Source organism: Crocuta crocuta, unplaced genomic scaffold, assembly GCF_008692635.1.
Source record: "Crocuta crocuta isolate KB4526 unplaced genomic scaffold, BGI_CrCroc_1.0 scaffold303, whole genome shotgun sequence".
Taxonomy (NCBI): domain Eukaryota; kingdom Metazoa; phylum Chordata; class Mammalia; order Carnivora; family Hyaenidae; genus Crocuta; species Crocuta crocuta.
In genome coordinates, this window is record NW_027528276.1 from 914,180 (window position 1) to 928,663 (window position 14,484).

General features: G+C 38.9%; 1 protein-coding gene across 1 annotated transcript in view; it reads right to left on the reverse strand.

Moving 5' to 3' along the window:
- Positions 1-13,757, reverse strand: part of PSMB2 (proteasome 20S subunit beta 2) — a 33,448-nt gene extending 19,691 nt beyond the window's left edge. Inside the window, exons 1-3 of the mRNA XM_077753177.1 lie at positions 13,559-13,757; positions 8,211-8,333; positions 5,802-5,872 (exon numbers count right to left, since the gene is read on the reverse strand). Coding sequence (XP_077609303.1) covers positions 5,802-5,872; positions 8,211-8,333; positions 13,559-13,649 — 285 coding nt within the window. The 5' untranslated portion in view covers positions 13,650-13,757. The remainder of the gene's footprint in view (positions 1-5,801; positions 5,873-8,210; positions 8,334-13,558) is intronic.
- Between the last annotated feature and the right edge of the window lie 727 nt (positions 13,758-14,484).

Genomic DNA, 14,484 nt, shown 5'->3' on the forward strand with positions numbered 1-14,484 from the left:
AAAGCCAGTAACTTTTGGAAAAGGATATTCTTAAGCCATTTTTTTCCTTAGAAGATGAGTAAGTCTTAATGATTCAACACCCAAGCCTTTGTCTTCCTAATGGACTTTATTCAAGCCCTAATAAGCAAACTGCTTCAAAGGGCAGCTGTCAGAACTCTTATTCTTCTTGGTAGAAAAACACTGTATGCACAGTGTTGTCGTATTAATTAAGGCATCTCAACTTCAAGTATCTGTCCCTGGGCCTTTAGATAATCAACATGACCACTAAAACTAGAATAGCAGCATCTCCAATGGGGCAGACGAGCCACACCCAATCCTCAGAGACTCCTGTGAGATGTGACCTGGAATGCACATGTGTTTTGCAGTACCATTGAATATCTACCAAAATGTAGCCAAATGTTTTCAGTTTTTCTATATGTCCTATTCCACCTAGGAAACAAAATAATTAACAGACCTGTAACTCTTGGCTCAGCTCATCTTGAAAATCAGTTAACATACTAGCTGACTGAGGTCTGGTGGGAAAGACCTGTTCTCCAGGTCTGAAAGAACTGCTGCTTGCACTGAAATTCCATGAGTTTCAAGATAAACATCTTGATTTTTTTTTTTTTCAATTTCCCCCTCACCAAAAGTAAGCCAGCTCTGTCTGTCAAGATGCCCAGGCTGTGTGGCAGCGGTGTCAAAGGCTGCCATTTGCTTGAAGGCACTGCCATCTGCGGCAGCAAAACATTTTGTCTCCGGAAAATAAACACATCTGCCTTTGCCAGTGTCCTCCCACTGTGCCGCCCATCTGGAGCAGGTGAGCTGGAAGGCAAGCCTGGGCATGGTGAGATGGGGGTGAGCAGGGGAGGCAAGGCCTCAAGGGAGATGGCACTTGGAGGAAGAAGGTAGTGCTGTGTCATGTCACATCCTGCTAACCACATTCGCCAAAAAGCATGCGAAATTACCCTTGTTAGTGATATTTTAATCATACGCAGCAAATGGTTGGTTGTGTTAGAGGACACAACCCGCAAAGTCAAGGTTTCACCAGGGCCATCTGCTCACCAGGTCACATGACCTCACTGATACCAATAAACAGATGACGTCTTTGTGCCAGCCATCAAAGGCAATGACAATAACTCTAGTGGTCAGATAGAGGCTCAAAGCAACAGTATTCTTCTAGGACAAGACCATACAAGACGTGCCTTACTATAAACCAGACTACACACACTCAAATTCAGGCCAGAGTGCTGGCACAAGTCATGGTCACTTTTAGAAATGACTAATAACTAGGGTGCCTGGGTGGCTTAGTTGGTTAAGCGTCCGACTTTCGCTTAGGTCATGNATTCTTTCCTACATACTCTTTACCTTTCCCTGAAAAAATAAATTCAAGTCTGCGTATAGTCTTGACATTAGAATTTTAAATTATACTATTTGAGGGCTAGAAGCAACCATAAAAATTATCCAATCAAACTCTCTTCTCCCAAGGTTTTTAAACTGGCTCACAAGAGCGCTAGTGCTAAACCTCCTGAAGCAGAGATCTTTCAATTATACCACTGTTTTTCAAACTTTAGTGGTAAGGGGACAGTGAAGCCATTTTTTTCAAATATAATTGTACATAGAATCCCAATATATAAAATAGATAAAAGTTACATTGACCTATATGAAACACAGCTAAAGTTTCACTATACTGGTCTTCCTTAGTGACTTTTCTAAGGCAACTTCATGGAATAGTTTGAAAACCACTACACCAGGCTGGCTGATATTTTTCCAACTCATTATTTCTATTTTTTTAGGTGCTAAGCATTAACAAGTATAGCCCTGTTAAAAAATTAATTACCAAAAGCTCACCAAGTATTTGGCAGAAAGGTTCTATGAAAACACTTTGGCCAGTGAGTAGCAGTGGTAAAGCCTGGAAGATTACATACCATGGAGGGCAGCATTCTACTCTACACCTTGAAACTCCATATTCCCCAAGGATATTGGATTTGGCTGGTTCATACGTAGGCCTCCACATATGTAAAATGGAGATCAGGGCGGATAATAACAGGTAATTTTAGGGCATTCAAATAAGCTACACCAAATGTGCCACATAATTCATTTCAAGCAAGAAATAGCCCCATTACCTATCACTCTCTCTGCTATAGCCCATTAACCAAAACATAAAAAGAATTTATTTATTTATTTTTCAATGTTGCATTTATTTCTGAGAGAGAGGAACAGAGAGAGGGGCAGCGTGAGCAGGGGAGGGTCAGAAAGAGAGGGAGATACAGAATCCGAAGCAGGCTCCAGGCTCTGAGGTAGCTGTCAGCACAGAGCCCGATGCGGGACTCAAACCCATGATCTATGAGATCACAACCTGAGCCGAAGTTGGATGTTCAAAACTGACTCAGCCACCCAGGCACCCCTATTTATTTATTTTTGAGAGAGAGAGAGAGAAAGAGAGAGAGAGAGAGAGACAGGAAGGGAGGAAGGGTGAGGGAGGAGGGGGAAGGGCAGAAAGAGAAGGGGAGAGAATCCCAAGCAGGCTCTGTACTGTCAGCACAGAGCCTGCCATGGGACTTGTTCTCAATAAAGTGTGAGATCATGACCTGAGCTGAAATCAAAAGTCAGACACTTAATCGACAGAGCTACCCAGGCACCCCTCATTAAAAATATTTTAATGCAATTCCCTTCCAGTATATAAATGTACAATAACATTTCCAGTGGTATCTGTGGATCAACTGGATGACATTTATTCAGCAAATATTTACTGAACATCTATCATCTACAATGGGCACATATTTATACTTTATCTATATAATCCTATACAGAGGTCTTGACACATTTACTAGAACTGGAAATTTTATGCTTCCCCAAAGACACAAACATACTTGTACAATAATGCAGTAACTAATAAGGGAGAGAGTATCAACGAGTATGGTATTTGAAGTTAGAATCTTACCTCAGCCTTTGGTATACTTGGACACATAACAGACATATCTAACCTCTTTATTAACCAATCTTAATAGCCTTGTAAGTAAAATGGGGATAACATTCATCTTATGGTGTCATAGTGAGCATTAAATAAGATCACGTATATATCTAGAATAGCACTGTCCAAAAAAACTTCCCATGATGATGATGTTCTGTGTTAGCAACGTCCAATATGGTAGCCATTAGCCACATGTAGCAATTGAGCACTTGAAAAGTGGTGACTGTGACTGAGGAACCAAAATTTTTTTAATGGAAACATAAGTTTATTTCTCATTCAAAGTCCAAGAAACTCTCACCTAGGAACTAAATTTTAAATTTGATTTCATTATTTAAAACTGTAATTGCCATATATGACTAGTGGCTACCAAACTGGATTGTGTTGATCTAGACCAAATGCACATATTAAATGATCAATGTTGGTTTATTGCTATTTCCCTATCCATAGCAATAATTTTTTATATTCTTCTCTTTACCAGCAATCAATTCAACTAAAATAGCACAACAAAGAATCTTCCATAAGAAACTTACACCTATTAAATTGCTTCTTCCACCAAGCAGCAATAGCAGCATAGAAATAAATGATTTATTAGTCATATGTGCCACACACTGTGCTAAAAGCTTTGCATGATTACTTCATTTAATCTTTATACTAATTCTGTAAAGTAAGTGCTATTATCTGTAAACAGAGAAATTAAGCTTAGAATCTGTTCAAAGACATACAACTAACAAGTCAGTGAGCACAGATTTAAACTCAAGCAGCCTAATTCCAAAGATGGTGCTTAACCACAATGCTAAACCTGCCTGCATCTTAAAGAACCAGTTTACTTAAAATTCATCATATATTCTGCAATAAATAAATGTCCTCCCAACCAAATACCACCCCCCAGACAGACAGACAGACACACACACACACACACACACACACACACACACACACACACAGAGCAACTTAGAAATCAGACAATCTGAGCTACAGACACAAAGTTATATACATGGTAAGTGGCTGACCCAAAATAAGTCTCATGTGCCAACTAGTGTGACTGTATTAATGTACTAAATCTAGTGACTTTGCACTTATTAGAAAGACTAAAAAAATATCATCTTTCTCCCCAGAATAAAATGACTAAAACATAAACTCGTATTTTAGAACAATTTAATTTGATAGAAGGGTGGGAAGTAGAGACTGGTCTCAGAACCACAGACAGAGTCAGTCAATACTTACTAGAGCCCCACGTCACTGTCTACAAGGGATATTTATTTGTTAAGACATCAAACGTGTCTGCTAGGAGATTAAGTGGATCCACTGCATTTGCACGAAGCACATTGCCACTCTTATCTCAGTTCTAAAAGGAGCTTAATTTACTTAATGTCTGCTGTACTTATGACACAGTATTTATTGTGCCCAAAGCTGGAATTCTTATCCCAGTTCTGCCTGACAAGTAACAGGGATATTTCACACAGCAAGCCACAGCATACTCTTTACCAAATACCACAGGAATTTCTGAGTGGCAGGAAAGGTCGTATCTGACCCACTGTCCTCTCTCACAGAGCAATGAACAAGAAAAGACCAATGACCTTTTACCCAGATCAAAACAACGTAGGTAAATTTGTCTTCTTCCCACCATCATAGCTCTAGCTTCTTTTCAAATCTCATGATCCTTAGAGTGTACAAGTCCCTGGGCAAAAGGTAGCACTGAAAAAAGAGGGTCTATTTATTAAGAAGTTCTCAATCCAAGGTTATTAGGCACTGAACCTAACCTAGAAAATAAACTCCTTTAAAGACCTGTAATAAGTAACTTAAAAAATAACACCTGTACTGTTTAGACTTCTGTCATAACTCAGCTTAAGCAAGTGCCAATGAAACTAAAACCATAATAAAAACATGAATAGCGCTAATGTTCTAGAAACACTACCGAAAAACCAAGGAGCTGATGTAAGGCAAGACAGTCAAGTAATTACGGCACCATTAGCGTAGCTCGGTCTGACCTGCTGTGTAACCTGGAGCTAGTCCCTTTGCCACTTTATGCCATTCATTCTGTATCAGTGACAGAGAATTAACTATATATCTCGGTGGAATAGTGAGCAGATTAAATTATTAGGCAAAATGCTTTGGGCAAAAGTCATATGAATGTTAAATATTATGATTTACAAGCATTCATTTTCTTAGCACTCCTGTGGGGTTAGGAAGTTATCTCGATTTCATAGATGAGTACACAGGCATAGCAGGTGAGGTCACATGGTAAGGCTCCATTTACTTAGTCCCCGTGGGAAAGGAATAATACACACCTTTAGCAATCACATGAACTTTCTTGGCACATCCTACACAATCCTGAATACATTCAATCCTTAATGTTGCCATCTTTTAACATGCTGTTGCTGGAACCAAAACAGCTCTATAACAGCAACAAGGCCAAAGTAAGTGAAGATGAATACGTCTGTGTGCCATGGCGAGAACAGTCACAGAAAGACAGACAATCTCAAGATGACATGTGCATTGCTATTTTCAAGGTTTCACCTCCACTACCATGTAAGAACCTTTAGCCGTCGGAATTAAGAATCATGGTGTGCTATGAAAACACTGAAAAAAATTTTAAAAGAGCTATGACAGGCCCTCATGTTGGTGTGCCCTATTCAATTCTCTGTGAATATATATTTGCCCTTCAGGCTTTAATTAGCAACTATGCAGAAAAAGAAAACAAATCCAAAGAGCCTGAAGAATGAACAAGTACCAATAATGAGAAGGGCTCAGGAGGTCCAAAAAAAGGGCTAAATTACTACTGTATACTAGGAATACAGAAGCACAGAAGATCTTTCTGCTCTCACAGAAGGCTGCTTGCTATACTACTTACCCGACTCCGAAGACAGTCAGCCAGGTTTCGGCGTGTGAAATTAGCTGCGGCTGTGGGAGACAATTCATAACCTGGTCCAAGAGATAAACAGTCATAAGCAGTAGAAATAACAGCACCCCAAATCGTCCCACTACTCCTGTTCTAACATCCTTCCGCCCTCTCTACACCGAGTACATAAAGTACACAGAACAAGGAGTACAATCCTACTTCTCCAATTACCCACACAACAGTTGTGAAATCGCCGGTTAGTACTGACAGTGATTCCTGGCCACAACACAGAACCAAGGCAACTATTCTATGGTGAGATCAAATGCACAGCCTTGCTTAAGCTGTTCATTCATCAACAGACTGTGGTTTCCTCTACAGAAAGGGGTACAAATACACAAATACTGGGAGGGAAAAAAAACACAAGGTCTCAAGATGCTGACTTTAAAGTTTATTCAAAAAGGATATTGGGAAAACAGAGGCTGGAAGTTAGGATTGCCTCAGAGTCATACTTCATAAGGTTTTCTTTTAAAAAATAACTTTATTAAATATGATTTTCAAAAGTACTACCCACAGGAAAACACACTTCCATCACTACCTATAACATTTTTAAAAACAGGGTATCTCAAGCATAAAGCCTCTAAAGAGTAAGTTGTAATGACAACAAAACTACAGCCCATAGGAATGTCATCAGGTGTACATTTAATAATGCACTCACTTTGGAACTTAACCCCCCAGTAAAATGGGACTAGTGCCAAAACCCAAGAATGACCCACAACAGAGCAGCCCCATGCAGGAAATGCCAGTTTGGAAAGACAGACAGCATGTGGTTAAGTTATTCCCTACAACACTTCAAACACCAGTGCTACAGCAGATTAAGATTTAGATTAAAATTCTAACCAGTATTTATTGAACAGCAATTACATTTCATGGTCTATGCTATGTGCTTTCATATTTTATTGAATTTCATCCTCACAACAAGCCTATCAGTACATATTAAATCATGAGGGGAGCAACTCTGAACAAGCAGGAATACTTTTCAATTCTCCACCTAATCCCTTAAACACCACTAAGGATTTTACAGTTATCTTAAAAGCAGAAGGTCTGATGCCTATTTTTATATAGATTTTTCTTCCTTTCTCTTATTTTATCTCAGTTCTTGAACTTCAATATGCGTAAGAATTACTGTGTAGGGTTACATACACAGAACTACACCTGACAGGAAATTTAAAAGATTTTAAAGGCAATTTTAACCATACACGATTTTTGTTTTATGCACAGACTTTAAATTCCAAAACCCATGTAACAAGCAACCCTCTCAACTCGTTTTCTCTTCCTCCCTCTCCCAGGACAGGACAGTGAAATATTGCTGCAGCTACGGTACTTGAGAAACATTACTGGCATCTCTCACCTGCCATGTAGGCGCAAAGCAGAACCACTAAAAAATAATTCTTGAAATAAAACCTAAGTGCCACATGCTTTAGGCTCCTTTTTCATCTCTGAATTCTCTGTGGTACTAGCCAGAGTGCTTAAGACAGAGGAGGCCCTCAAAAAATACTCATGGAACTGGATGTATGATGCTAAATTTACTGCCTAAAAAACTACATAAATGGGTCATATGTAGCCATTTTATACAATGATATTCAAAGTAAGTTCTTTCACAGTTCCATATTATACCAGTGCTGTGTCTCAGTGTATTAAACTGTGAAAAAACTGAAGTAAGGTCTTTTCTGCTAGTAACACTATGAACTTTCCCAGATAATAGGCCTAGTGGCTAGTATTACTTTATAATGCTTTCCCTAATGAGGAAATCCTACTGAGGAATCCTCTAAGGATTAGAGCTCATTAGCCCCAGAGGAAACTCTCAAAAATCCTAATTATCTTCCTAGACACGAATCTACCAGAAAGGCAAGGCAGAACTCTTTTTGACAGTAAATCTCCCACAATTACACAGAGCTTTAAGTTTACAAGTATTTTACATATTATTCATTAATATTATTATTATTTCATTTTAAAGATGAGGAAAATAAAGGCCTAGAGAAGATAAGTGACTTGTCACATAAAAAAAAAAAAAAGTAAAGCCAAGTTTAACTGAGGTCTTTTAGCCCTGAGGTTCAAATATACTTTAGCACAAATAACATCCTCTGAAATACCTAACACTTAAAAAGACATACTACCATGTTCATCTTCAAGGTGGCCCTCAAGTATCAATGTTATAATGGTTCTCTTTTCTGCTCCAGGATTTTTATAGAAAACCTTTGGGATCAGAAGGAGGGTCTAGACAAGGTTTTAAAAGTAGGAAGATTCAAATAAAAATATGGCCACATTGGTCTGCTCATGTGTAGAACTGCCAGTAGAGAATATTCTTTTTTAGTTCAGACTTAAAGACAAATCAACCAAAGTTATATTGCAACTATTACCCACCATTTCTCATCTTATAAAGTTGCACATTTTTCTGAATATATTCTGCAAACTGTACAGTGTCTCCAGCCTCTCCAACACACAGGAGTAAGATTTTTTCACTCATCTTAAACATCTTGTCATGATCTGCTCAAAGAAAAAAACAGTGTTAAAAATTACCTCATCAGAAATTTACTGGTATCATACATACAGGCAGCCATAACTATAGTTTAGCAATCACTATGTTGAATAATTTTGCTACTCACTGTTTTTAGAAGACTTAAATTTTTTTTTAAGTTTATTTATTTATTTTTAGAGAAAAAAAGAGTCTGTGTGAGAAGGGGAGGGGCAGAGAGAGGGAGGAAGAGAATCCCAAGCAGAGCCGGACACAGGCCCATGAACTGCAAAATCATGACCAAAATCAAGAGCAGACACTCAACCGACTGAGCCACCCAGGCAGCCCCTGTTTTTTAAAAGACTTTAATGGGCAACTATATTAATTACTCTCTTTCACTCTCCATATTAAACCCATTGGTGTATTTTATTAAGGTAAATCTCAGTTGGAGAATATATTTGAAAACTGACCACTGAAAATATAGTTAAATACATTTTTAAAGCATTTAAGTGAAAAAAAATAGAGCCTTCAAAGAAACTGAAGGAATCAAGCCAATGGCCCTTACCTTTAGGTTCATGATTATAAGCCCTGCAAAGTCTCTACAAATACAAATGTTAGTTATTTTGTTTATACATACACAAAAGCATAGATGAAGAACCAGTGCTACAATGAAAATTAAGGAACCCTCTTGAGAAATAACAAAAAAAAACAAAAAAAAAACAAAAAAAAAACCTGAGAATATAAATCACCTTAAAAAGTAAATCAACACCATTTCCAAAGCAAAGAGAAAATTAAAATGACAGCCAGAGCAAATATTCTAACGAATATTTTAATACTAAGCTATTTAAAAACAACCTCAAAAATCCCAAAAGTCTAATCTTATCTAGTTGGACCAGACCCATTCAGATTACACAGATAAATAAATACTCATACAGCAATTAGTGCCTCAGGAAGAAAACCCCATGTTTAGCATGTAGCTTCAGAAAAGGCCCAAAGGTCCCTATCCCGCTCACTTTCACTTTCCATTTTTCAAACAGTGCTGAATAATCTTCCCTGGGAGACATGTTTCTTGTTTGAAAGCTTCTGAAATGCCAAAATCCCTTAATAAGATTTAAAGAATAAAATGCTACAGTCAAGTATTTTACAAATGTTTGAGTTGTAGAACCATAAGAAGACTTTTTAGACTGAAAAAAATCATCACAGAAACTGTACCTGCAGATAGTATCAAACTGCCTTGAAACTCCTACACACCTTTATTTGTTATAGGCTACAGAAGACTTAAAGACTGCTAGTTTGCAAACTTGGTCATAAAATTTTTTTAAAAATTCACTCATGGATATATTATCTTTCCAAAGAAAAAAGACCAGAAGAATATTAGATGCCCTGGCATCTAGGTTCTTGCCAGTAGCAAGAGTATGGGCAATTTTTATTTCTTTCTTTGTGCTTATTACCATTTCTTAAAATCCCCATATTAAACCTGCGTCATTTTTACCAGAGAATATTAATACATTTGCATATTTTCATAATGAGAAAAAAAAGGTGTTCTTATTGTGGAAAGAGAAAAGCTTGTTCGTAAAGATTTAATATCACATTTAGAAGAAATGCTAAAACTCTGGGCATTAAACTGTTCAATTTTTAAATGAACTTAATATAAAACCAAAGGTGTTTTTTAAACATTTATTGGGTATCCAGTGAGTAGTAAAGGGAGATGTTATAGATGCTAATGGCTCCCTGAGGAAACAGCCTATGTAGCACTAGGGAATTTCTAATCCTTGACAAAGAACTTACAAGATCCATATACACGAAACAAATGTACAACAAAATGAAGAACATCAGTATACAATACTAAAAAAAGCCAACTGTACTAGAACCCAACAAACCTTGAATTTATTTATTTATGTAAAGTAGGCTCCATACCCAATGTGGGGTTTGAACTCGTGACCCAGGTATCAAAAGTTGCATGCTCCACCAATTGAGCCAGCCAGGTGCTCCAAAAGACCCTGGTTATAATCTGGGCTCAGCACTCTAAACTTGGGCCTTAGTTTTCAACTGTACAAAACGGTTACACTATCACTTACCCCTACCTAACTCATAGGTAGGTAAAACTGTACATGCACAATATTATTATACTCAGTACTAGACAATGTAGTTCAGAGTACACATGCTTTATGAATTCAGGGAACAAAAAGCATTCTGTGTGGGATGAAGTGCTCTGAGTAATTTAAAAGCAATTCTATACAGACCAGGAGACAAGTGACATCAAATGTGGCATATAACTGAACCGAAGACTCGCGGCATTTCCATAAGCAACCAATCTCTGGGAAACATCTTCTCTGTATCAAAATATCACAAAGTGACAAACCAAGGGGGAAAAAAACCTGATTGGAAGTATCATTCTTATTTTATACTTGGAGAAAATAAATCCCAAAATGTTACTCATTTTCAGCATTCTTGCCTCCCCTACATAAGTTCCTTCATGAAATGAAAGATAGGAAAAAGTCCTCATAGAATTCCAAAGCTCCTATAAAACTATAGGGTAAATTAGAATTAAGTGCAATTATTTCCAACCACTTTTCAAGAACTAACTCAAATTCAACTTTCCTCCATGCCACAGTGATCTTTCTTTTTTCTGAATACCCTAAAGCTTCACTCCTAAAATCCTTAACTTAAAAACTAATATTTACTAGGTATGCTTCTTTTATCATACAAAATCATCTTGCAGGGGCGCCTGGGTGGCTTAGTCGGTTAAGCGTCCGACTTTCGCTTAGGTCATGATCTCACAGTTTGTGGGTTCGAGCCCCGCGTCGGGCTCTGTGCTGACTGCCAGCTCAGAGCCTGGAGCCTGGTTCAGTCTGTGACTCCCTCTCTCTCTGACCCTCCCCTGCTCACACTGTCTCTCTCTCTCTCTCCTAGAAATAAATAAAACATTAAAAAAAAAAAAAGATTTTAAAAATCATCTTGTAGTACTTATTTCCTTGTTTCCTTAATGTCTTAGAGCCCTGTGCAGATTATACAGAATACCTGTAAAGATACTGATTTGGTTACTATTCTACTTAGACATTACTTCATGCTGAAATCAGCTGTATGTCAAAGGTCTTAGTATTCAAAATAATGGACAGATTTACTCTCAAAACAAACTGACTCCTTTGGAAAGCATGATTTACAAATAAAACTTCTATAAACTGATCATGGAATTTCATAAAGTCACTTGACTTGAAGAATAATCCAATCCATACCATTAATGTCTAACAAATCACTTTTAGGTCTCTCTTCTTCAGAAAGAACATAATTCAAGTAAAGTNGCTGACTGCCAGCTCAGAGCCTGGAGCCTGGTTCAGTCTGTGACTCCCTCTCTCTCTGACCCTCCCCTGCTCACACTGTCTCTCTCTCTCTCTCCTAGAAATAAATAAAACATTAAAAAAAAAAAAGATTTTAAAAATCATCTTGTAGTACTTATTTCCTTGTTTCCTTAATGTCTTAGAGCCCTGTGCAGATTATACAGAATACCTGTAAAGATACTGATTTGGTTACTATTCTACTTAGACATTACTTCATGCTGAAATCAGCTGTATGTCAAAGGTCTTAGTATTCAAAATAATGGACAGATTTACTCTCAAAACAAACTGACTCCTTTGGAAAGCATGATTTACAAATAAAACTTCTATAAACTGATCATGGAATTTCATAAAGTCACTTGACTTGAAGAATAATCCAATCCATACCATTAATGTCTAACAAATCACTTTTAGGTCTCTCTTCTTCAGAAAGAACATAATTCAAGTAAAGTCGCTCAGAGTTTTTTCCATCTCCCCAAGTGGTGACAGCCTGACAATCAGACTCCTGTCACCTATAAAAGCAGTGAGGGACATACTTCCCAATTTAATCATTTTTCTTTTCTTAAACCAAAGATTAACTATAGCCTGCTTCAAAGCTTTCCCTAATCTCCACAACCTGAAAGAATCTCTTCTTCTGAATTGCCTAAAAACAATCTCTTCTTCCTCCTCTACCCAACAGTAGAAGTTTGTATTTTTATATATGCAGCATAATTTTCTAGCTTGTACTAGAATTATTTGTACATACGTCTCAGTCTCTTATTAAACTGTAACTTCTTACAAAATACAGGCCACATCTTATTCTTCTTTACGTACCTTCAATGCCTAGCACTGTAATGGGCAACACAGGTGCCCAAAAACCTATTTGTCAAATGCCATCTGAGCCAAAGCATAATACTCTTTCAACAGCAGCATGTCTATGATCAATCATGAAAACACACTCTTAGATTCAACAGATCAACAACCCAAATCTTTAAAAAATGATTAAGTACTGACTATGGGGAGATAGTAGAGTACAATAATTATGGGCAAAAGATCTGAGTCAAGTGTATTGGTTTGAACCTGGGTTCTGCCTCTTGTGGCCTAAGGCAAGTTTTTTAACCTCTAGGCCTCAGCACAAACATTTGTTAGAAGGTGATATATCAGTGCCTATCTTAAAAGTTTAAATGAATTAATTTAAATCATTACTTAAGTGCTTAGTATTATTACTACTACCAATCTGTCATTGCGCTAAGCATTTGCACCAAACTTTTTCACTGAATTCTCCCAACAAGTTTGTGAGGTTGGTATTAGTAACCTGATTTACCAGATGAGGAAATCTGCGCACTGCGAAATAACTTGTACAAAGTCACAGAGCAAAGTAAGTCAAAAGGCTCCAAACACCGAACTCCACTAACTACTTAATGCTTAAATACAAGGAAAATTTGGCCGCCAGTGCCCTGGAAAACTGGAAAAGGAGGATCAGGGCTGAGAAATAGGAAGAAACAGGCAGCGGGAGGGAAATGCCAAGTTTCTAGTCCCACACACAGTCTCAGTCTCCGCAGGATGTCACCTTATACAGCCAGAAACTAACCTCATTAGTAGCGACAACAGCAGGAAAACTTTATTAATGATTCGGGGGTCTAGGGACCCTGGTACCCGGCAGGCGCTTGAACACGTAAAAACTGAATTCCCACAGGCAACTCGCCCAGTAAGCATTTAGCGAAGGCCAGAGCAGAGCACTGACCTAGAAGCCCTAGGAAGAGCGAATGCCAAGGTCCTAAGCTAGTCTGCCCGTCTCCTCGTTCCAAAAACTAAGCAAGTGCAGAGTAGGGCACATGGGGTTGCACCTCCCAACCCTCCCTGGTGCTCGCCCAACCCCCTACGAACTCCGTCCGACTGCCCCCATACCCAGGCCCGGCCAGGCCTCCCCTGCTTCCTCTCACCGTCCTTCATCTGGACAATGCTGCTAGCGGCCACCTGGTCGGAGGCGACAAGGACATAGTCGGGGCCCTGGATGCCGATGAGGTACTCCATAGTGGCGGGAGGCCGAGAGGACAGAGCGTGACACTCGCCGGCTCCTCGGCCTCACCGGTGAGACAGCACCGCCAGGGAAAGAGTTCACGCGACACAAACCGCGCGACCGCCGGAGCCTCCGACGCGTTCGGATGACGTCTTATTGTCGCGAGAGGTTGTAAAGTGGGCGAGGCTTTGGGCGTCTTAACCCCTGCGATCGCTTTTTGCCCTGGATCTCTTGCAAATCCGGTGTACAGGCTGCTTGGCTTATGTAACGCCCAGTTTCTTTCTTTCTTTCTTTTTTTTTTTTAAATATTTTTATTTATTTCTAGGAGAGAGAGACAGCGTGAGCAGGGGAGGGTCAGAGAGAAAGGGAGTCACAGACTGAAACAGGCTCCAGGCTCTGAGCTGGCAGTCAGCACATAGCCCGACGCGGGGCTCGAACCCACGAACCGCGAGATCATGACCTAAGCGAAAGTCGGACGCTTAACCGACTAAGCCACCCAGGCGACCCTCTTTCTTTATAAATTGAGTTTAAAACTCGCTTGGGGATGAAATCATGCTCTGTATACAAAGCTTGGAGGATGTGTGGGGACCGAAATGGTGTGTATTCTTTGGTGGCTCTTTCCCTTCGCTCTGTAAAATATCTCCAAAAACTCCCTTCTCTGAAAGCCAGGTTACAGAAAAATGAACTTGACGAGACCCCCCACTTACGTGTTTCACAAAAATAAAATATGGTTGAGTTAAAGCTCTAAGCATGAAGACTAATTATCAAAGATCTATTTACAGATGTTCCAACTTCAAATTACATGCAATTGTTACTTCTGGTGAGAGCGACGTGAAGGGAGGAATTTCA